We start from the raw sequence: 25,507 nt of genomic DNA, 5'->3' as shown, positions 1-25,507 counted from the left end.
ATTAGACGCAGGTAGAGCCTTAAAGATTTATATGGAACGTACTAATGACTTTAGAAAGTCGGAACATCTCTTCCTATCATTCAAGGAAGAAATAAGGGGAAAAATATCATCTACAGCATCTTAGTCGAAATGGATAAGGGAAGTAATTACTATTTGCTCTTCCCAATCAGGGTCGCAAGCTCCGCAGCCTATCAAGGCCCATTGTACTAGGGCCGTATCCACAACGTGGGCAGAGAAAAACTGCATTCCAATTGACCAGATTTGTAAAACTGCCTCATGGAGTTCTTCACAAACTTTTGTAAAGCATTACAATCTAGACATCAGGAAAGATGGAGAAAACAGCCTTTGGTCGAGCAGTTATATTGTCCGTGATAAAATAAACCCCCCCCCCCCCCGACCCAAAGAAAGCGTTTATGTGCTACATCCCCATGAGTGTTGCTGCAAAGAACGTCAAGGAAAGTTTCTACTCACCGCAAATTCTCTTTCCTTTACTCCAAGCAGCAGCACTGCTTTCCCGCCCAATAAAATATCTGTGTTTGTTCAGCATAGCGGGAGTATTGAAGTTCCTTTATCGTTAGAAATACACAAGATGCCTACTGTGGTGCTAGCTATTATAGGGCAGTTAATTGACTTAAGTAATTGATAGCACCTGTCCTGTCTCTTAGGAGAAGAGAATATCCCCATGAGTGCTGCTGCTTGGACTAATGGAAAGAGTTTTTACGGTGAGTAGAAATTACACTTTATTCGCCCAAAACAGTTACTAGCTGTTACAAAGGGACTCGTCAATCTACTTAAATTCCAGAACATGATCAGCTGAAGTGGATGGACACACACTTGTCATCTGTTACACTTGACTAGCTATCCCTAAATAAATTCACAGCACTATTTGCACTGTAATAACATCAGGGCCATATGCTTCAATCGTTGCACTGCCTGTGCAGATTACAGAGCCACCTCTTCTTTCTTCCTGCACATGGGGGGTATTTCCTATAGAGGCGACACATCCAACTGCTATGGTCAATGTTCCCTATAAGCCTTTGAAGCTAGTGAGAGTGGCAGTAAAGGGACTTTGGGACTATTCCCACTAAGGGTGTGTTCACGTCTCTGAACACTTACTGATATGCTGATATACATAGTGCTCCTATTGGCGTACTTTGGGGTGTTTAGTATGTTTTTTACTATATGGAATAGCGTAGTAGAATAAGCTTCTACACGCCGACATCCAAGAAAAACATATACCATGTGGATTATGTTTTTTTTTTTAACAATGTGACCCTATGGACGATGTATGCCTCTATAAGTCGGAGCCTTCTTTAGATTAATTATGTTGGGAAGTACTCCTGATGTTTTCTTCTGACGTGATCTGAGCAGAGCCTAAGCTGGGCCATAAATTACAATATCAAATAAATACTAACGGGCAGCACCCTAAGAATGAGCTATACAGCTGTCAGACACAGGGGCATATAGCATCCTGGTGAATATTATTATATATCATCCTGGTCTAGGGCAATGAAGGTTATTGTCTGCATCCCTGCTGGATTTATGGGATTAATGTCGATATATCCAGAATCTCTGTTGTATAGGGCAGTGAAGGGATTCATTTTAGAATCCCTTGTGGAGGGCAGTGAAGGGGGTTAATCTTCAATACTTGGGGTCCAGTGATTACTTACCTCTGTATTGTTAGAAAACAAGATGGTGGGAAATTGTCCGCAGGGTCATGGACAAGGCATGGAAAGGGAAACGGCCACCAGGCCCTTATGTCCTGGGTTCCCAAACCAGCAACATAATGGGAGTTTCGTTTTATCTTTGCTATGCCCTCTCTTCTTTGTACGCCACTGGTCCTGCAGATACTTTACTTGTAGCTTTTTAGTCAACGACATGACGAAGAAGTCTGGCCCAGGGCTAAGGCCTAATTCACACGACCGTGTTCGGTCCGTGATATACGGTCCACATGGCAGTATTTCCCGGACCGAACACTGCAGGGAGCTAGTTATGTATGATGCTAGGAGTCCCTGCCTCCCTGCGGAACTACTGTCCCGTGCTCAAAACAGGATTACAGTACGGGGCAGTTTTCGAACAGCGAGGCAGGGACTCCTGGTTTGCATGCAACTCAATGTTTTGGTTTGCACTGTAGCTCAGTAGTTAAAGGGGTTTTCCCATGAGATATTTATGACATATCCACAGGATAAACCCCGTTCTAGCTTTGTCTGATCTCGCTGCCTCCGGGCCGCTTCCTGGTTATATGGTCGGGTGTTACGAAAACAGCGTAGCTCGCTGAGCTACGCTGTTTCTGTAGCTCCCATAGTAGTGAATAGCAGTTATGGAAGCAGTGTAGCATGCAAGCTATGCTGTTTCGTAACTACCATTCAGTTCCATGGGAATATCCTGTGGATATGTCATAAATGGCTCTCATGGGAAAACCCCTTTAAAGTCAATCAGTAGCCGTACAAAAAGTCTAAGTGTAGCCCTGGTCTCGCTCTGCTTTTTCTGTGATTTGCTAAAAAGCCACACTTATTAGTTAGAAGTTGGACTTGTGGGAAAGATCTCAGAATACCCTTTGTCCTCAGAGATCAGGTTAAAAAATGGTTTTCATTAGTATTGTTTGGAGGACATATACTTGGAGATAATAGGGAATTCTCATTACATAGGCTTGTCTTGAAAGTCACTTCAATTTTGTACCATGATAATTTTGCTCTCAATTGTTCAAATGTCTGCTATTTGTTAAAAGAGAAAGTAAAACCTTAGGATGAATAAACCCTATAGGGCTGTGTATGGAGGCACACAGTAGGCAACTGGAGACTATATACACATAGACCTCTTATCTTGTCCAAACATTCGACTCAATCTGTCAGAACTGTCTAATTTGTAAGATAAAGTTTGGACGTGCTCAGATTATTAAAAATTAAACCTCAGAAGTTGCTTGTTTTTATAAATAAGTTTCACATTTTCAAAGATCTAGGAACTTTAAAAATGAATAAAAAGCATTGGAACATTTTTTATATTATTACACCATCTTTAGCATGGAGATGTACCATGTATTTCACAATTTCAACAAAACCAACAATGACTATTTTTTCACAGATCATTTTTTCCATTAATTATTTCAAAAGCAGGAGTGGTTAAAAGAAAGTGTCACAAATTGAACAGTCAGGGTTGTCAGCATACAAGTCAAGAGAGGGTACAGAAATAAAATGTAAAAGATTATTCCAATCGCGCAAAGTAACGTGAATGGAGTTGTGTTGCAGTTCCCTTCACAGTGGGTGGCCGTAGCAGCGCTGCGGCTCCATCAATCTCCAGATCGGTGGGGGTCCCAGCAGTCTTACCTTCACCGATTGCAAAGTGATGCCATATCCTACCAAAATACCATCACTTTATGTGATGGGAAAAAAAAAAATATGACAACTTGCCCCAGACTAGTAAAATTTCCAAACAACTGCTTCATGTATGAACAATGGTTAGAACCACTTTTCTCTATATAACAACAAATCTCATTCTCAATCTGTTCCCATCTGCAATATGGCTTCCGTTTATAACAGAAGTCACGACGCAGCACCTGATTCATAACATGACAGACACCAACTGCGCCTGAGGAACCCCTTTGACCTACAATAGGGTTTGTTGAGTTCTGCCAAAGTGTAGTTTTGATAGGAGAAATATCGCTGCATGCAGAAGGAAGCGGAGCCTCCGACGCAGTTGTGAGCATAGCCTGAGGCCATTTTCACTCGGTAGCAATTAGCATCAGTATTTGGAATCCAAACCTAGTAGTTGGTCAAATATCTCCATTATACTTTTTCTCTGTGTAGGTTCCACTCCTAGTTTTGGCTTTCAAATACAGGTGCCTATGTGAAACAGACTAAAGGCCAGTTTCACAAAGGCATAATACCGCCCCCGCTGCAGATTTTATGACCCAAACTAATAGTATCATAGGGATCTATGATACTATTAGTTTGGGTCATAAACCCTGCAAAAAGGCCGAGATTGTGGCCCAGTTTAGACCTGTATTATGCTCGTGTGAAACCAGCCATATAGTATATATAAACTGCCATCATATGGAAACAATTTCAATGAATAAAGTTTAATTCGTATTCCAAAGGGATTATTTATGCTGCAATGCAAGATAACGGAATGTGTTATAAATAATCCCAATTTATGTCTTCTGTCCTTACCATTGTTTCAGTGCTGATGATATTTACATTAATTATCTAAATGAATAACTTTCATCATCATACTCTAAATCCTCCTCATCATCATCTTCTAGAAGTCCATATTTAAATTTCCTGTACACTGTCCCATCCTGACCCATGTAAACAATATCTTCATCGTCATCATCGTCATCTTCCTCCTCTTCACGGTCTTGGTATTCAATGACATGGTCCTGCTTGAAGCTGGAGGTGCTTTCTCTAGTACTTTTGAAAGACTGGAAAGATTTCGTTTGGTCTGGCAACTTTTCATACCCGCCTTTATTGACAGACAAAGCTTTTGTACGTCGGGCACGTCGCCAAAAGAATACGACTGCTACAAGAGTAAGCACCAGCAGAATGGATATCGCTACAGACAAAGCAGCCTTTTTGTGGCCAGGTTTTTCTTCCAAGAGCCCCGTTATCAGGATACATTCCTCTAAAATATGAACAAATGAGAAAAGAATTGGAGTAATACATGAATATGTATTTTTATGTTTGGTTCATTTTTATTTGTGTCTAGCTGCATGATTTTTATTTTTTTTTATTTTACTTAGCATCAGCATTTTTCAATGTCATACAGCAAAAGTGTATATTAACCTCAAAGGTTATAAATCGAATTAATCTACATAAAAATAGTAAATTTTAGATCTCATAGTATTCCGAAAATACAATCTGTATTATAGTCCAGGGCTGCATTCACACATATGAAGACTTCGAAGCTGAAATCTACTAGTATTATTTGATTGCTCTTGTGATATGCATTCTGGAAAGTGTAGCATTTACAACAGGCACTGTACAGCAAGCTGATATATAATAACTAACTCTGTTAGAAATGTGTCTCACAAGAAGATTGTTGACTGTATTCAATGACAACTGAACTGTGAGTTAAGCAATGGGATAGATATGGGATATGTGTCCCATAGCAGCGTCCACTGTCCTGATCATTATTGGAAACTGACAATTTTCTTGTCAGACCTGCGTTTTCGCTTAATTTAAAGTCTTTGGGAATGATGGCTGTTTTGAGCCATTCCATAGACTTTGAATGAAGCCGCGGGAGCATGCTTGACCGCCATTCTATTCAAGCACCTCCTCTCTGCAGTGCAGCGAGAAGGAATGGGGGGTACGGGACCCTCATTCTATCAATCATTGGGTTAACCAGCAATCAATCCTGTCAATAGGTGATAATTCTGGTACAACCCCTTTAAGTAAAGTATTGTGTATACAAGCTTACTCTACTCTTTACACAGATTACATCTACTTATAAACTGTTAAATGGTGCTCAAAGGTGGACATACACGTTAAAGGACACGTGTGTGTGTGTGTGTGTGTGTGTGTGTGTGTGTGTGTGTGTGTGTGTGTGTGTGGTTAAAAAATACTGAATTGGGCAATAGCTGGGAATGGGAAACACTTGTAATAGAGTACCGGAAGTGTGCGCCTTGTTTTTATTCCCAGCATCATTATTGGAGTCCCTTTTGTATGAAATCAGAGGCATACAAAGATGTACATTTTCTTTTTTGGATTCTGTATGAACATTGCCATGCTTCATTGGATATCATATTACGGAAATATTCTCCCATAGAAACCTATGGTGGCAAACAGGGTTAGTCGGCCCATAGTGTGGACCTCAGGAACTCTATGCACATGACTCTGCCGTGAGTATGACCCCTTAGGGCCATCTTCCTGCTGCTACAAATGACTGTAGTTGCCAGATAAAACACTGTGGTAAATTTAATTTTATGAAATCCCATTTACACAATGTGATTGAAATCTGCATGGTTTCAACAGAATGCTGCGCTTTAAAACAAAAAAAAGACAACTAGACTAAAAAAAACAGCATTCCTTAACAGTTGTGGGTTTTCCCCACTGGCTTCAATGCAGAAAATGCACTTTAAAACCATGATCAAAATTTAACTCTATGAATGAAATCTATGTTTCTATGTATGAGCTGTATACATTGTTGTCCTATAATGTGACTTTTCCGTACAGTGAGGGTGAGCTTGTGTAAAAAATAATTAAAAAAATTGGCCAATAGAGTAAAGTTACTTGTGCAATAGTATCCGGTATTTGTGGTGATGACATAATTTATATGATCTTTGTGTAATATAATATTATTTTGCACTTTATTACCCTATAAACGCAGTCTTTCTGTACTGTTGCAGAGGTGACCTAAGGCCTTATTGCAATTGCAGCCTTTACACCCCCATTACTGTGCCACAATGCATGAATATAACATTGTATGTATAATAGTAGTATACCTGATAAGTATAATGTACATACCATATATGGACAAAAGTATTGGGACATTTACACATTCCACCTACAGGTGCTTTTATGACATCTCATTCTAAATCCATAGGCATTAATATTGAGTTCCACGGCTTCCACTCATCTGGGAAGGATTTTGGAGTGTGTCTGTGGGAAGTTTTGCCCATTCATCCAGAAGAGGATTTGTGAGGTCAGACACTGATATTAGATGAGGGGGCCTGGCTTCCAATCTCCGTTCTAGTTCATCCCAAAGGTGTTCAATGAAGTTGAGGTCAGGACTCTGTGTGGGTCAGTCAAGTTTTTAAACACCAAACTCACCCAGCTATGAATTTATGGACCTTGCTTTGTGCACTGGGGCACACTCATGCTGGAACAGGAAAGGGCCTTCCCCAAACTGTTCTTACAAAGTTGGAGGCGTACAATTGTCCAAAATGTCTTAATATGCTGAACCTTCAAGATTTCCCTTCACTGGAACTAAGAAGCCTAGACCAACCCCTGAAAAACTACCCCATAGTATTATCCCATCTCCACTAAACTTTACAGTTGGCACAATGCAGTCAGGCAGGTGACGTGCTCCTGGCATTCACAAAACCCAAACTCGTCCCTCAGAATGTTAGATAGAGAAGTGTGATTCATCACTCCACAGAACACGTTTCCACTGCTCTCAAGTCCAGCGGCGATGTGCTTTACACCACCACATCTGACACTTGGCATTGTGCTTGGTGATGTAAGGCTTGCATGCAGCTGCTCGGCCATGGAAACCCATGCCATGAACCTCTTGATGGACCGTTTTTGTGCGGATGTTACTGTCAGAGCAGGTTTGGAACTCTTCAGTTATTCAGTCAGCAGAGCTTTGACGAATTTTATGCACTATGCGCCCCTGAACTTGGCGACCCCACTCTGTAACTTTATGTGGTCTGACACTTCGTGGCTGAGTTCCTGTGGTTCCTAAATGCTTCCCTTTTACAATAATACCACTCGCAGTAGATCGTGGAATATCTAGAAGGGAAGAAATTTCCGGAATTGACTTGTTACATTAGAGACATCCTATTGCTGGACCACGCTGGAATTCAGTGATCTCTTTAGAACGACCCATTCTTTCACAAATGTTTGTACAGGCGACTGCATGGTTAGGTGTTGGATTCTATACACCTGTGGCGATGGGACTGAATGGAACATCTGAATTCAATGATACAGGTGTGTCCTAGTATATTTGGGCATTATCCTAATAATACATAGTAATTTTCTATGGATAAAACACGTACTGTATATGAAACAAAATTTTCATAGTACACAAATCATCATTGTTATTGTTATTTTGAACATTTCTCTCACCCAGTTTTTCTCTGCAGTCACAGCATTCCCCTGTGTCTTCTGGTTTGGCACTGCAGCAATGCACGCACCTCCCTTCATCTACATAAAGTGAGAAGCTTGCTTGACACACAGTACAATTGTGAGGTCCAGGCCCTTTACATTCTATACAGCTTTCATGGCAAGTTTCACATTGTGCATCAGGATCCTTTAAAAGACAAAGCAAACTATTATTATATATAATTCAATATGTAATGGGACACAATTGGCATATTTTTTAATACTGGCCTACCATTGAGCAGTACGCTAGCATGTAGAATTATTTGTAGTGTGCACCCTACTCATCAACACTTTACTCGCTGTTTGATGAATACGGCTCAGCTTCTTTGCTATGCCAGATTGTACCTGGTGTAGCTCACTGACACTTTTCTGGATTGCTCTGTTAAATAAGTTGCAGATCCCAGTTAAGAAAAAGTGGTGGGTACACTAAACTGCATTCTGTTCAATACAGCAGTTGCATTGATAAGTATGCCCCAATATATGCGGTACAATAGCATGATCAATAATATAAATATATATCACAGCTGCAATAAAATATGCTTAATATCATTTAGTAATTTCTTTGTAATAAAGACAGTTAAATAGGAATCCGGAATTCCGCTGATTAGGACACAAGTTCCTTAGTTTATGTTTTCAATTACCTTATACGTTTTTTTCTTACAGTTAGTGTAGTTACTTGTAGTTTATAATCATTCTATCTTTAAATTTGATCACTTTTCATGTATGTCCTGGTAAGCTTGTGGTTTGCTTGATCTTATATACAGCAACCAATCTGAACATCGAGAGTATAAAAGCATGAGGCCATGAGCTAGCACCAGCAGACGGCTGAATTTTTTTTTTGCTATAAAGAGTGACAAACGGGCAAAATGCCCTCAAGGTGTAAAGGATCTGCCAGACACAACTTCTGTGTCGACGCCCATAGGTAATCAGTCTGCACCTGCTTCTATGTCTGTGAGACTGACTCCATCTTCCACCACCCAGGATGGCAGGCTTAGGAGTGGGAGAGCCTATCACAGCCTGGCCAGACGGAGCTAGCTCCCGCCCTCTGTCTATTTATACCTGCCTTTCCTGTTCCTCCTTTGCTTGTGATTTTTCTCTGTTTGTTTCCTGGCCCTGCTGCAGCTTCTTGAACTACTGATCCTCTGCTTGTGATTGACCTTGGCTTTTCTGACCACTCTTCTGCTCTGCGTTTTTGTACCTCGCTCATCTCCTGGTTTGACTCGATCCTTCACCTCGCTTGTTGCTCACGGTGTTCCCGTGGGCAACTTCCCCATTTCCCTGGCTTCTTTGTACCCTTGTCTGTTTGTCTGTTGTGCACCTATTGAGTGTAGGGACCGTCGCCCAGTTGTACCCCGTCGCCTAGGGCGGGTCGTTGCAAGTAGGCAGGGACTGAGTGGCGGGTAGATTAGGGCTCACTTGTCTGTTTCCCTACCCCGACATTACACAAGGAATCAAAAGGAGGGCCATGTGGCTCCCAGAAAGAAAGGGGTACTATTGGTAGGCTTAGATAGTTTGATAGGAATAGAGATAATGTAGGTTAGGGATTTTCTTTGTCCAAATTAGAGCAGGCCACATGGGTGGCGGTGCCAGGTAGTCCAGGGATGAGAGGTAAGGGAACAATAGGGGGCAGTTTGGGCCTGAAGTAGATGTAAGGTCAATGTTATTTATGACTCAGCAGGGGGCAATGTTTCGCTGGTACATTTCTGGTGGTGACTAGAAGCAAGTGTCCAGTTATCGTGGAAGGCTGTGGTGCAGCCTGAATTAATGCTTGCAGATGGACCTAGCGGGATACATCGTTATCCCGGCCAAGATGACGCAGCGGTGGAATGTGCGCCTTATAGCGCCATGGGGGGGTGCAATGTTCTACACACAAAAATGTTCACTAACAGGCCCCCTTGCCTGTTCGGGTGAAAAGACTGCAATCGCACACTCTCTCATGCTGTGGCACTGTCCATATCTGATTATACAATGTCACAGCCATAGTGACACGCCCCCTTGACAGTACACACCCCGCTGACTGTTCAGGGGGTTATTTAAATATCGGGCGCCAAATATAACAGCACTGATATCTAAATAACGGTGGGAGGTAGAAAAAAAATGTAAAGTGCCCCAGGGTTTATGCAGCCCTCCCCATTACATGCTGCACTCAGCTGCACATGTATGGGGAGGTGAAAGGTTCTCTTTAAAGGCTTCCGCAGACAGAGGGATTGAGCAGAGTTGGCAAGGTATGTATCCCTAGGGGTGTCAGTCTAGCAATAATTTGAGGGGACATGACAAAATTATGGTCCAAGTGCTAGGGCGCTTGCGCAGGGTTCCTGCGTGGGTAAGGGCGGTCACCATGGGACCACCAAAAGTACAAGGCCAGAACATGACCATCAGTGAAGCAACAGAAGAAGCGCCTGGCAACAGAAGCTGGGTGCGTTTGATCTGTCAGATGAATATGATGAATGGTCTTATATTGAGGGTAGAAGAGCTCATGAGCAAGAAGGTGCTGATTTTTTTTTTTCAAGAGGATAAAAGTATAAGGTGAGAGAGGAGGGGCTAGTGCTGTTGGGGGTGCCGCAAGCCAATTCTTTAGTGGAAAGAGTAATGACGGTTGTGGCCTGCACACTTATGCATGTTCGCTGTCTCTTACCTACTCGCGCTTGTCCTTGGAAGCGTTTGGAAAGTTAAGGGAAGAAAAGTTTGTAAATTGTTTTGAGCTGTCCCAGAAAGCCATTTTGGCAAAGGAGTGGAGTAGCAGTCAAGGGGGAAAGAGGCAGAGAAGATCATTAGGGTTTGGGTGAATGCATTTTTGGTGTATTACAGTGTGGTGGTTGAGTATTTTCCCCTCTTTGATCAGGCATCAATAGAAGGGTTGGTAATATCACAATTGGAGGTGGTGCCTGGTAAGGAGGCTGATATGAATAGAATGATACAACATATGTTGCATCCAAACATGGCATCTGTAAACAATCAATAGACAAGAAGTTGAGTAAGTTACATTACCCAGGCAGGGTCTTTCGGCATGGATACTGGCAGAATGTTTTTACACTTACAGCACTCCAGCGGGAAGCTGTTAAATGGGCCAGGATATCGGCACAGATAGAGCATCCACAGGCCATGCAGTACAAGTACCTGGACTTGGGGTATAGTGGACTGTTCGGAGGAGATGGTGTACATTTGTCAGACAGTGGTGGTCAGGTAGTCACGTAGGTTGGTCAGGGTCATTAATGGCTACCTAGGTAGGGAGCCAGGTGGTTGCAGGCGGGCACGACTGGCCCAAAAAGTTGTCTTGGTGGATGGTTCAGAAAGGATGGTGTACTTTGGTCTTGATCTGTTAACAACAAACTGCTAGTGCGGTAGAAGCTGGTTTGAAAAACTATTAAGTGGTGGGGCAAAGTTTGGCAGTTGAGTGAGCCCTACTTTTCGGCAGGATTGCAACCCTTCATACACATAGATTCAATAGCTATGGGCCATAACCACAAGCTGTGTGCAGGGTTTTTTGTCTGTGGGGGGAACACAAGCTGTGCGGCTAGTCCCCGTTTCGGATAGACTCAGGAAACCAGGAAGACTTATCAGGATGGACCAGTAGTTGTTTGGAAGGAGCCAGTGGAGGTGTTTTGGCATTGCTGGCTCCAAGTCGGTGGGAGGGCCGGGGGCAGGTGTGCCCAGATCCATCATGTGAGGTGCCGAAATCGGTCGGGTGCACCAAACATAGCCATATGGTGTTGTAAATAAAGTGACTGGTGCCACAAATTTATTTGCCACAATATTGTTCTTGTGTGGTTCTTTGTGTTAGATGAGTGGGGGTTTAACATATTTACTCCTTATTATAACCGCAATGGAAACATTCCCTTCTTATTACCAATAATGCACAACCCACTACATAAAAATCAAGAATTTATAAGGTGTACCTCCAAATTGTATTTACATTGGCAAATTTAATAGGAAACCGCATTATGTATAAAATTCTCTGATGATCTATGAGACGTAAACTATAGACTCATGAAGATAAGAGGAGTAACATCCAGAGGCTAAATTCTGCTAGTAAACCTATATAAGGGAACTGCTCATAAAAAGTACTACTTTACCTTTCAGTTAAGGCCCTTTTAAACTGGCCGATAATCGGCCCGTGCAGCGAGCGATGATCAACGTGACTGTCCCTTTTCTCATGAACTTGACTTTGAACTCAACCCCCAGAAATACAGCAGCCTACTTAAATTACATCCGACACTAACACTGTGAAGGTGTAATTCCACGTTGTGGTTCAATTTTGCACAAAATTGCAGCAGATTCAATGGCATACACCCGACATGTTTCCATGTGATACAATCGGTTGTTGCCAATACAGTTATCAGAGTTGGATTTGCCTATAATCTGAGTAGTGCTTTTCCTATAGACGGCACTGGGGGTTGGACGCCTGCTGAAGGGAAGCATATGTATTCATATGTAAATTGTATATTTACATGTTTATTAGACATTCACAGTGCAATGAGAGCAGGACAAAGGGAAGCCTGTAGGAGGTGCTGGATGTTGCAATAAATCCTCCACAATGTTCTGTATTTTGTAAGAGCAGACAAATATTTTAGAGCCATACATGTCTGTAGGTGTGGTCTACTTGATGGGCGGAGTCTATGGTACCAAGCAATCTCTGCCTGCAGGCGCCTGAGGTATAAATCCAGTACTCACAGTGTTAATATCAATTTCATTTAATCTTACCTGTGTACGTTTGAACTCGCCAGCAAAACAATCTGAGTGACAAATTCCCCCTGAGAGCTGGTAACTGGATACACAGTCTGTGCAGGAAAGTGCGCCTGAACCTTAATGAAAAGTATGCATGTATCAGTATATATATATTTATGGAATTTCAGACAGATGCGAGATAAAAAATACCAATGCTGATCAGACTACGTGTCTCATTATTTGGCAGAATAATTGGAATAGTAGAAGGAAATAGATACACACCCATTATATATATGTGTATATATCTTGTTTGATTCGTGATAATACAATGAGAATAAAGTAGGGCAAGGGTAAAAAGTCCTAAAATACAGTTAATGCACCTTCAAAGGTGTTTAGCAATATCCAGTATTATCCCATTCCTAAGAAAATAACACCATAAAAATAATTTGTAATAATTTGCCTACGATAACTATCCAGTGCTTTGGGACCAGGAACTGGACTATTGATGTCCACTCTATTTCCATTTAAATTAACGAGTCTGGGCTTCAATACCACACACACGGGCCATGGGCAAGACTGGCACTCCTAGAAAAAAACATATTTTTTTCTACTTCTGGACAACCTAACTAACCAAGAGACTGAGTGTCTGAAAGTAATCCATTGGTGGCTTTAAATCGGGTACAGTACAGGACCCAGCCATTTGGGTTGGGGGTATGGCGGGCCTCCCTGTTACTGGGCCCTTGGGCACTTAACTATCCTATTTCTATTTACGCTTGTCAAGTCTACCTGCTGTGAACCGTTTTATAGCTGTTACTTACCACTGCAGGTTCTGCAGGTTGGATGGCATCTTTCGCAAGCTTCCCGTGCATGGTCTTCATAGTAGAATTCAGGGCAGGAGCTGTAACACTGTTTTTTAGTTCTCATGAGGAAAAAGTTGTTATGGCAGGAGAGACAGTCAGAAGGGTCCGGCCCTTCACATACCCTACAAGTCTTGTGACATCTCTGACATGAGGCAGTGGAATTATCAGCATAATACCTGTAAGCCAAGCAAAAAATGAAAACAAATTATTCGACAAATATTATCTCTAAAGGCCGATTTACACGGGCCAATGATCGGGCGAACAAATGTTCCTACAAACACTCGTTCCCGATCATTGAACCGCGTTAACAGGGCATTGATCAGCCAATGTATGAGCAAACGCTCGTTCGCAGGCTGATTTAATCTTTTATGCTACCCTGAAAATCAGTGTTGTCGGCAGCACATATCTCCGTGTAAGCAGGGGATGTGCTGCCTCCATTATGTAAACTGTATTCAGACACTGAGCGCCAATTGACTTGTAATTATCAGCGATCGCCGATCATAATGGGCACATATCTTCCCGTGTAAACTTAGCTTTATTTAAAGTAGCCATAGACATTAGATATTTGATGGCAAATCCATCCACTTTTGTTGAGACCTGCTCAAAAGTTAACGGCCTATACACATTGGATAGATGGAGACTAGTGTATGTTTGACTGGTGTTACACCATATTATGTGGACAACAACCACACGTAATACATTATCTAAAATATTATAAAAAAATGACTAGCCATTCAAGCTTATCTATTGGGTGTTCTTGCAGGCTACACAGATAGCTGCATTATCTTACGCAGGCCTGCCCCATGATGTCCCTGCACTGCATTGTGCAAAGATGCAGACGGTACAGGCCACAGATAGGACAAGGCCTGCAGATCCTGATGCAATGTGGGGAAGAAGTGAATACATGTAAGTCTACAGGGCACTGTATTCCGTTATTGAGGCATTGTAGATGGCGCTACTGGGGAATTAATATGGGCATCTTACTATTTCTGTTATTTTTTCCATCAATATATTTTGCGAGCACTTGGTGACAAAATTGTTTGAGCACTCTACAGGATTCATTTGGGTTGTGTGATCCCAGAGTAGAACATAGCTTATGGGAAATGTTTGTAAATAATATGGGCATGCTTTTCACTATATTTGGACTCTGCTTTTCAATATATATATATATATATATATATATATATATATATATATATATATATATATATATATATACATTATATAGCAAGTTTGATTTTGTGTGACCTATTTTTTGTGGTTAGGTTGGAGTCTAAGAGTGAGTTCACACTGAGTTTTTTTACAAGTTTTTTGATGCGGAAACAGCTCCGCAAAACGTGCCAAAAATCTGCTGAAAATACCTCCCATTGATTTCAATGGGAGGCGTGGGCGGTTTTCTCCCGCGAGCGGTAAAACCGGCTCGCGGGAGAAAGAAGGGACATGCCCTATCTTCACGCGATTACGCCTCTGACCTCCCATTGACATCAATGGGAGGCAGAGAAAGCGTATTTTGGTGCGTTTTATGCCCGCGGCGCTCAATGTCCGCGGGAAAAAACACAGCGAAAACGGCGTGCGTGCAAGCACAGGCTGCAGCCAATCACAGGCTGCAGCGGTCACATGGACTGCCGCGTCTTCCAGGGAGGTGGGGCCGGATGTCAAGAGAGGGACGCGTCACCAAGGCAACGGCCGGGAGACCGGACTGGAGGAAGCAGGAAGTTCTTGGTAAGTATGAACGGCTTTTTTTTATTCACAGGTTGATGTATATTGTGATCGGAATTCACTGTCGAGGGTGCTGAAAGAGTTAACTGTCGATCAGTTAACTCTTTCAGCACCCTGGACAGTGACTGACGTCGACTAGACTCATCTCTATGATGGCGGCTGCGCGAAAATCACGCAGCCGCGCATCATACACGGATGACACACGCAGCTGTCAAGTGGTTTTTGCGCGCGCAAAATGCCGCATTTTTTGCGCGCGCAAAAATGCAACGTTCGTCTGAATAAGCCCTAAGAGTGTTTTCTACAACCCATTTGAAATGCCCTGCAACGCCCTGTTGTCATACTGCCCCTTAAGCTCCAGTGCTCAAGTGCAACAGCAACCTATAGCTCTACGAAACAGGTCTAGTCGTTGTAAATATACGTTTGAGAAGAAAGAACGTGATATTTTTTATAAGCGTCTTCATTAGTTTCATTAGTTAATACAACCTTTCCTAATACTGTTTAGCCACAAAGTTCAATGTATACCAGGGCATGCTAACCAGTAAAATATACAGTACTCATTTTCCAACTAGCAATAGACTATTTACAGCCAGAGTACAGTGTTATGTAAGGATGACATGATCACTATAAGGACTCTTCAATGAAATAGTATGTGCTGTTCCAGTGTAATTAAAATGAGTCATAAAGCTATGGAAGACGTCTCCGAGATATCATAATGATGTTTTGTAATACTTTCAAGAATTTGTTTTCTTATGACACACAGCACAGGGTCACCTTGTACTAAAGCTGCAGAAATAATTAGAATTTCCAGGGTCTGTTTATCAAAATCCAGATAAAATTGTACGAAATTCATTTCTGGATAAACTTGTGTACTGCCTTCAATGACATCTGCCTAGATTAGTAAATGTGACTAGTGTAAAGTAAGAGTGAATGTGACGTGAGAGATAAATGAAATACGCACAGAAAGATATATCAGGAAGACACCACTCTGACTTTTACATCATTTTAATTGTGAAGTAAAATGAAAGAACTGATTTGACTAAACTGCCTGAAGGATAACCAATGTCCTTTGCTGATATGGAACCTACAATTCTAAATCAAACATAGAGACCAGGGCAATGCCAACAATTCATCAAGCTGTTAAGGCTCAAATCCTATTTCTTTAAAGGCTATGTACACCATTACAATAAAAAAATTAAGCAACTTTGCAACAGGTCTTGATTCAAATTTTTTTGTTTTCACTACTCTTATACAGACCTATGCATCTCCATGGTAACAGACTACAACCAAACGCTGCGTAGTCTGATCCTGCACTCCCTTCCACCTGAACCCTACTGTTCCTTCAAGGCATTTTAAAGATTAGCAAGAAATATGGGACAGATAAAAGGAACTATGACTGCATAGGAACTGTAACAAAAAAAAACGAGCGGAAATTTGGAAAAAAGAGCTATAGCAAAGAAGTTTTCATTTTTTATTTTAGATACAGATTGAGACAAAAAAAATTAGTTGCGTAGATGGACAAAGCCATTAAAGGTGTGTTCTCTTTTCAGCAAATAAACACTATTCATTATATAATGCAAAGTTCACCAGTTTTCTAATATACTGTCTGTCAATTTTTCACAGTTTTCAAGCTCTCTGCTTGCTGTCATTCAATGAAAATCATCATTGTTATTTCCAGTAGATAACAATCTGTTCTGGTCATGTGATGATCACACAGGCACATGACTCATTACAAATCAGATCTGTAATAACTGTACTGTCACAGCTGTGTGAACATCACACGACCAGGACAAGTTTTTATCCATGGAAGTAAGCAAGGTTCTTCTTGAATGACAGCAAGCAGAGGAATTAATACAGAAAGTATAGTGGAAAATTTTATAACTTTCATTTTACAATGAATAAAATCTATTTGCTAGAACTAGAATATCCCTTTAAGCAGCATACAGTCAAAGTCATTGTATCAGCAGCATCTGTTATGTTAAATGGGTACTACAATGTGGCAGCATTTACTTTAAGGGTAAGTTCACACGTAGAGTAAATACTGTGGATTTTCCACAACGGATTTCGTTACGGAAAATCTGCAGCATAATACAGTGCAGCAGAGGGGATGATTTTGAACAAATCTCATCCACACGCTGCATAAATGATAAGCAGAAAAAAAACGCAATTGACCTGCGGTTAGTTTTTTTAATCTACAGCATGTCAATTGTATTGATTTTGTGTTGCTAATTCTCCCCATTTAATTCAATGGGGGGGGGGGGGGGGTAAAACCCACAACAAATAGAAGATGTTGCGATTCTTGTGGCGGCAAAGCTGCGATTCCGCCGCAAAAGTCGCAAATCTTACCCACAATTATGTGCTTCTTCGTCCTGCCCGGCCTCCTGTGATGACGTTTCATCCCATGTGACGGCTGCAGCCAATCACAGGCTGTAGCGGTCAAATAAGATGAAATGTCATCCCAGATCCTTTTTTTTTTCACTGCAGGATTTCCACAGCGGACATTCCGGCCGAAAAACTGCACCACAATTTGGTGCGGTTTTTCAGCCGGAATTTTCTGCCGCGACCAGGGAGGATACGCTGTGTGCTTTTACGCAGGCTATCCGCCTTGTGTTAACATAGCCTTATGGCTGAAATCCAATTCACAGGGAGCATAATACTGTGTCAGCACACATGAAGGTTGTTTTTCTTGGATTCAATGGTGGAACGGAGCAACGTATGGGATACTGGATAACTATAGTTACTGGATAACTATGTCATTAAAAACTACAAGAAGTATAATAGTGACCAGCAAAGTACTGTATTTGACCTCCTATAATCCATATAGATATCTCTCTCTCTCTCTCTCTCTCTCTCTCTATCCATATGTTTTGCAAACTTTCACCTAAATAGTAAAACTTAAATGTGTTTATGAATGTTCCCTTTCTCGTAGTCTGCACTTTATTTCACTGGGTAGCAGTTTGGACTCAAAAGCTGCTCTTCCAATTATACATGGTGACAGGAAGTTGTATCCATAGGCAGCCATTATGGAGATAACTGTTTAACTTCCCCCATCACCCAACCTGTATACAAGTATACACAGAGACTTCCCTGTGCTCTCTACCTACATTTCATATCTTTCAATCATGTGTACCTTACTCTAATATTTATGCCCCTATGTACAATTGTATTAGCTCTTAAAGAGGACCTATCTGCTCTCCTGACATGCCTGTTTTAGTAAATAATTACAGTACTGTGCAAAAGTTTTAGGTAGTTGCGTAAAAATGTTGCAAAGTAAGAATGCTTTAAAAAATAGAAGTGTTGATAGTTTTTTTTATAAATTAACAAAATACAAAGTGAATGAACGGAAGAGAAATCTAAATTAAATCAATACTTGGTGTGACCACACTTTGCCTTCAAAACAGCATCAATTCATCTAGGTACACTTGCACAAAGTTATGGATTTCATAGGATTATAGTCAGTCGTATGATTAACCAATTATACCAAACAGGTGATAATGATCATCATTTTCATATGTAGGTGTCACGGCGCGGGGTGTGGACCCACTGGGCCGTACCGTGTAGCGGGGTAGCAGCTGGCCAACAAGGTACAAAACAATGTCTATAGTTCAGAACCTGAGGCAATGTAGACAGTAGCGTCTTGACTTTCACAGCAGGTGACACCGTGGATGCAGCGGAAGTCTCGACTTGACTTTCACTGTAGATACGATAGCACGGGATACAGGGTACAGGCAGCAGGAACGGGTAACACTGGGAACTGGAAAACACTGGGGGACCATTTGCAAGACAAACTTAGGTATACAACAACGCTCAGGCAAGGAACCAGTGGGCAGAGCCCCTTATTATAGTCCAGCAGCCATTTGGGCAAATACTTGATGGGTGACAGCTGGACGCGTACTGGCCCTTTAAGGCCGTGCACGCGCGGGCTCGCGCGCCCTGCGGGAATTAGTCTGAGGACCCGGAAGTGAGTGCCGGCGTCTCCCTGGAGGGAGCTGACGCTGTGAAGTGAGATGTCCATTGCCGGGGCCGTCAAGGGGTAAGTCTGAACGACGACCCCCGGCCATAGACGTTACAGTGGGTTGAAAATACAGTCATCAATAGTCACAGTCATGAGTCATAACAGAAACAGCAGTGTAGGAGTCTTAAAACTGGGTGAGGAGCAGCCAAACTCTGCTACAAAGGTGAAGTTGTGGAAGACAGTTTCATGTCACAGCTCCACCTTGGCAAGAGTGAGCACAGTAACAAGACAAAAGGTAGTTATACTGCATCCGCAAGTTCTCTCCCAGGTAAAGATTTCAAAGCCGACTGGGGTTTCAAGATGTGCATTTCAAGATCGTTTGAAGAAGCACAAATAAACGGGCAACGTTAAGTACCGTAGACACAGTGGTCAGCCAATGAAACTAGTGCAGCAGATCAAAGATGAATCATGCTTACTTCCCTTCTAAATCGAAAGATGTCCAGCAGTGCCATCAGCTCAGAACTGTCAGAAACCAGTGAGACTCAGGTACACCCATCTACTATTCGGAGATGTCTGGCCAGAAGTGGTCTTCATGGAAGAATTGCGGCCAAAAAGCCATACCTTTGACTTGGAAACAAGGCCAAGCGACTCAACTATACACGAAAACATAGAAATTGGGCTGCAGAAAAATGGCAGCAGAAGTTTTGGCCTGATAAGTCAAAATTTGAAATATTTGGCTGTAACAGAAGGCAGTTTGTTTGCCGAAGGGCTGGAGAGCGGTACAAAAATGTGTGTCTGCAGACAACAGTGAAGCATGGTGGAGGTTCCTTGCAAGCTTGGGGCTGCATTTCAGCAAATGGAGTTTGGGATTTGGTCAGGATTAATAGTGTCCTCAATGCTGAGAAATACAGGCAGATACTTATCCATCATGCAATACCACTAGGGAGGCATCTGATTGGCTACAAATTCATTCTGCAGCAGGACAACGACCACAAAACATACAGTCAATGTCATTAAAAACTATCTTCAGCGTAAAGAAGATCAAAGAGCCTGAAAGTGATGATATGTCCACACAGAGCCCTGATCTCAACATCATCGAGTCTGTCTGGGATTACATGAAGAGATTTAAGGAAGCCTACATCTACAGAACACCTGTGGTTAGTCCTCCAAGATGTTTGGAACAACCGCTCTTCCGAGTTCCTTCAAAAACTGTGTGTAAGTGTACCTAGAAGAATTTATGCTGTTTTGAAGGCAAAGGGTGGTCACACCAAATATTGATTTGATTTAGATATCCTTTCTGCTCATTCACTTTGTATTTTGTTAATTGATAAAAAAAAAAAAACTATTAACAATTCTAGTTTGGAAAGCATTCTTACTTTGCAGCATTTTTCCACAACTGCCTAAAACTTTTGCACAGTACTGTATTTTCATTCATGTAATAACAATTCTGTATTCCGTTCCTCTGTTCTTCCTATTGGAAATGTATGAATAAATTGCCAACTGGGTGTTACCGTTCCTCTTGACAATGGGGTCCTCACTTATTCCTTGTGGTCCTCCCTTATATCTTGATTTCTTACCCTATGATACAATGTTGTACACAGCTGTGATCCTGCATGTACGATTCCACTTTACAAGTCAGGCAGTTAATGCTGCGCCTCCCAGTGCAAGTTTTACAGGTGCTATGGCAGGGGTTACAACGCCTTTCATCATCTTCAGCATAATATCCATCAGGACAGGTGTCCACACAGGAGGCATCTGAGGAATCGGAAAAATCCAGACATTAGATACAGCTGATGATAGTTCCTGGCTTTTATCATGAGGAACTTGAATTAAACCATTATCAATCTTTAACATTTATTCCCTTCAATAAGTTCATATCATCGTTTACAGTGACATACCTTCTATAGAGGCAGATTATGCGATTGCTATGGGGCCCCTGGTGAGAGGGGGACCTACATTGAACTTCTGCTTCACAACACACAGTCTTAGCATTTGCCTGCAGCTGCCACTGGGGGGAGCTCAGTACATAGAGATTTTTATGTGGTGAGCTTCTCCTAGTGGTTGCTGGGAGCCAGAGTTTTATCATTTTATTTTATGAGTGTGTGAAGGGAAGCAGGGTATTTAAACTCTGTGTGAAACCGCTCCAAACACTATGAAGATACCTTACAAACTTACGGTGGATATAAATTACTTTCGACAGGGCTCTTGGTAGGGAGTGTAATTTTGTGTACACCCCTTGGGGTATGTTCACACAGCATATGTGTAAAGCATAAAAATTATTTCAAGACAAAACAGCCTCTGATTCCAGCCTCTGGATAAAAATTACGGTTGTGTGCATGGGGCCTGAATGGAAAATCAGCTCGTAAACCGTTTTAAGAAGTGACATGTGACTATTTTTATGAAGTGTATTTTTACGAGGCGTTTTTTAATTCAACAACATACAAATACACCTTGTATGAACTACACAGTGCATTTCCGATTGAAATCTATAGGAAGATGTTTGCAGACTTATTTCAAAAGTTTTTTCAGAGTGTAAGGCTGGGTTCACACGACCTATTTTCAGATGTAAACGAGGCGTATTATGCCTCGTTTTACGTCTGAAAATAGGGCTACAATACGTCGGCAAACATCTGCCCATTCATTTGAATGGGTTTTCCGACGTACTGTGCAGACGACCTGTCAAACGACGACGCGTAAAATGACTGCCTCGGCAAAGAAGTGCAGGACACTTATATACATTATATGCAGGACACTTCTTTGCAACGTAATTTGAGCCGTTCTTCATTGAAGTCAATGAAGAGCAGCTCAAGATTTACGAGCGTCAAAGACGCCTCGCGTAATGCGAGGAAGAGCTTTTACGTCTGGGGCGGTTTTTTACACCTCATTTTCGGAAAAACGGTGCGTAAAAAGACGCCCGTGAAAAAGAAGTGCATGTCACTTCTTGAGCCGTTTTTGGTGCTGTTTTTCATTGACTCTATAGAAAAACAGCTCCAAAAACAGTCGTAAAAAGTGCATCGAAAAACACGATTTGCTAAAAAAAACTTCTGAAAATCAGAAGCTGTTTTCCCTTGAAAACAGCTCCGTATTTTCAGACATTTTTGATTTTGTGTGTGCACATACCCCCAGGGTATTTTCACATGCTTAACAAAAAACATATGTAAAATACGGAGCTGTTTTCAAGCATCAGGTATTGATGCGTTTTTTACGGCCCGAAAAACGGCTGAAACTAAGCTAGCTCTGTGAACATACTTTTTTGGGGGTTAACCGCTTCCCAACCGCCCACAGTGAATTCACAGTGGGGGTTAAAAGCGCAATGGGGTGTCTCAGAATAGCGCTGACACCCACATCGCACTATTAACCCCTGCCTCTGGTCCCGGAGACATGAACGGGACCTGATTAGTAATAACTATTGACCATGTACAGAGGAGTGTATGACGCTGACCAATCAGCGTCATACACTTCTCTTCATTCATTTACTCAGCGCATAGGGATCCTGCTAGATCCTTATGTGCTGTATTCTACTAACACATTAACGATACTGAAGTATTTAGACAGTGAATAGACATTCCACGGAATGTCTATTCACAATCCCTGTACTTTGTAAATGTTTCTGTGGTACTTACAGCAGAGCAAGCGTAATCTCGCTGTAACCTGTCATTTACAGCGTAATGTCTCGGGAACGCTTGCTCTGCTGTAACTACCACAGAAACGTTAACGAAGTGCCGGGATTGTGAATAGACATCCCGTGGAATGTCTATTCACTGTCTATACACTTCAGTATCGTTAATGTGTTCGTATAATACAGCACATAGTGATCTAAAAGGATCCCTATGCGCTGCCTAAATGAATGGAGAGAAGTGTATAACGCTGATTGGTCAGCGTCATACACTCCTCTGTACAACGCCCACTTGGTCAATAGTAAAACACACCCAGTTGTCGATTGAGAAACTCATTAGCATAAAGCTAAAAATCGCTCATAAAGTGGTTTAAAATAGATAGTTTTTCTAAATAAAAAGCACTGCTGTCACCTACATTATAGCGCCGATCTCCTTATGTAGGAGATAGGCCACTTATAATGTGGTGACAGAGCCTCTTTAAGGCAGGATGAACAGAAAACACAATTCTGGCATTGGCTTTTTTTTTGTTTTTTTCTACAGGGTTCACCGTGTATGTAATAGCTTTATAGTTGGCGTCCTTACGGACGCAGCAATACCAAATATGTGTAACTGTTTTCAATTTTTTTTTTTACTTAGGATTTTTATTTATTTATTATTAACTTTCTTAAACTGTTTTGAACTTTTTTTTTAGTCCCACTAGGGGACTTCACTAAGCGATCATTTAATCGCTTTTATAATACACTGCAATACTACTGTATTGCAGTGTATTATTGCCTGTCAGTGTAAAACTGACAGGCATCTGTTAGGCCATGCCTCTAGCATGGCCTAGCAGGTATTCACTAAAGGCAGACCTTTGTTAGGCCCCCGGCTGCCATAAAAACCATCGGCACTTCTGTAATCACATCGCGGGTGGCCGGCGGTGTGAGAGAGGGAGCCCCCTCTCTCTGAAAATACTTAGATGCGGCGGTCGCTATTGACTGCTGCATTTCAGGTTTTAAACGGGGAGGGGGGATCAATGCTAAATTCGATCCCGCCCGCTAAAAAGGTGCCGTAAAAAGGCTACTGCATAGGAATAAAGCCCGTTAGTGACCACCGTAAAAACATCTATGGGCGGTCACTAATAATATAATAGCATATTTTTCATTTACTTTGCGATGAGTCCGGTGACAGTACAAATGTAGATTCAATCCTCTAAGTCAATCCAACTACATACAGTATATTGATTATTCTATTCTTGACAGTATTTCAAAGTGTCCAGAAAAAAGCATGTGGCTAAGAGGAATCCTAAAATGTGCCAAATGATGTACAATATTTTTTGCCACAAAATATCAATATTAAATGTAAGCCAGCCATCGGGTGGCGTGAGGAAGAGAAATGTTTCTAAAATGCCTAGTGAGTGGCGCTAAATGTATCATGCCGCATGAGTCATTTTGATCACTTTGGCACAATTTGTGCCTGATTGTTTTGACATATACTTCGTACAAAAAAAAAAATGCAATGGAATAGAGTCTATGATAGCTCAATAAGTTCTATGCGTCATAGCTGCCAATATCGATCGTCATGCGTAGTTAACCCCTTAGTGACCACTAATACGCCTTTTTACGTGATTCACTAATGGGCTTTAGGCTAGGCTGACGCCTTTTCACGTCAGCCTAGTCTAAGTCCTGCACGGGTCTCCCGTGCAGGCAGGAGCCGGGGCTCTGCTGTCTGATGACAGCTGAGCTCCTGCTCCAACGCCCGCGATCGAAGTTTACTTCGATCGCGGCCGTTTAACCCGTTAAAAGCCGCCGTCAATAGCGACCGCGGCATTTAACTTTGTTTACAGAGGGAGTGAGCTCCCTCTGTCACCCATCGGCGGCCCGCGAATGCAATCGCGGGTCTCCGATGGGGTGTCATGGCAGCCGGGGGCCTGATAAAAGCCCCCAGGTCTGCCCTGGACATATGCCTGTTAGGACGCGCCGGAGGCACGTCCTAACAGATTGCCTGTCAGATTTACACTGACAGGCAATAATGCTCTGGTATACTAAGTATACCAGAGCATTATAGCAGCGATCGGAATATCGCACAGTAAAGTCCCCTAGTGGGACTAATAAAATCAGTCATCAAAGTGAAATAAAGATTATTAATAAAAAGTACAGTAAAAAAATAAATAAAACCATTTTTTTCCATAAAAAGTGGTTTTATTTAGTAAAAGTGTAAAAAAAAAAAAAAAAGTACACATATGTGGTATCGCCGCGACCGTAATGACTCCATTAATAAAGTTAATATGTAATTTAAACCGCAAAGTGAACACCGTAAAAAAAAACGCAAAAAACCATGGCGAAATTGCAATTTTTTTCCATTGCCCCCCAAAAAAGTCATAATAAAAATGAATCAATAAGTCCCATGCACCCCAAAACAGTACCATTCAAAACTACGTCTCGTCCCGCAGAAAACAAGCCCAAAAAATCACTACATTGATGGAAAAATAAAAAAATTACGGCTCTTGGAAAGCGACGATGCAAAAACAAATAATTTTAGTTCAAAAGTGTTTTTATTGCGCAAAAGTCGTAAAACATAAAAAAACCTCTACATATGTTGTATCGCCGTAATCATACCGACCCATAGAATAAAGGTAACATGTTATTTACGTCGCATAGTGAACGGCGTCAATTTAAAAACGCATAGAACAATGGCGGAATTTCAGGTTTTTTTATAATCCCCCCCAAAAAGGTTAATAAAAGTTAATATAAAAATTATATGTACCCAGAAATGGTGCTATTAAAAAGCACAACTAATCCCGCAAAAAACAAGTCGTCATACAGCTATGTAGACAAAAAAATAAAAAAGTTATAGCTCTTTGAATGCGACTATAGAAAAACGAATAAAATAGCTTGG

At 41.6% G+C, this 25,507-nt stretch overlaps 1 protein-coding gene and 1 long non-coding RNA gene across 3 annotated transcripts in view; one reads left to right on the top strand and one right to left on the bottom strand.

Moving 5' to 3' along the window:
- LOC142652564 (uncharacterized) overlaps window positions 1-25,507 on the top strand; it is a 77,070-nt gene that overhangs the window by 7,948 nt on the left and 43,615 nt on the right. The window lies entirely within an intron of this gene.
- The window catches only part of PCSK5 (proprotein convertase subtilisin/kexin type 5), a 448,720-nt gene continuing 426,244 nt past the window's right edge, over window positions 3,032-25,507 (bottom strand). The window contains exons 33-37 of the mRNA XM_075828207.1: window positions 20,591-20,768; window positions 13,301-13,518; window positions 12,519-12,619; window positions 7,782-7,965; window positions 3,032-4,617 (exon numbers count right to left, since the gene is read on the bottom strand). Coding sequence (XP_075684322.1) covers window positions 4,199-4,617; window positions 7,782-7,965; window positions 12,519-12,619; window positions 13,301-13,518; window positions 20,591-20,768 — 1,100 coding nt within the window. The 3' untranslated portion in view covers window positions 3,032-4,198. The remainder of the gene's footprint in view (window positions 4,618-7,781; window positions 7,966-12,518; window positions 12,620-13,300; window positions 13,519-20,590; window positions 20,769-25,507) is intronic.

Source organism: Rhinoderma darwinii, chromosome 1 (genome assembly GCF_050947455.1).
Source record: "Rhinoderma darwinii isolate aRhiDar2 chromosome 1, aRhiDar2.hap1, whole genome shotgun sequence".
NCBI classification, from domain to species: Eukaryota; Metazoa; Chordata; class Amphibia; order Anura; family Rhinodermatidae; genus Rhinoderma; species Rhinoderma darwinii.
The sequence above is the reverse complement of the archived record's forward strand: the minus strand, read 5'-3'. Positions and strand labels throughout refer to the sequence as shown.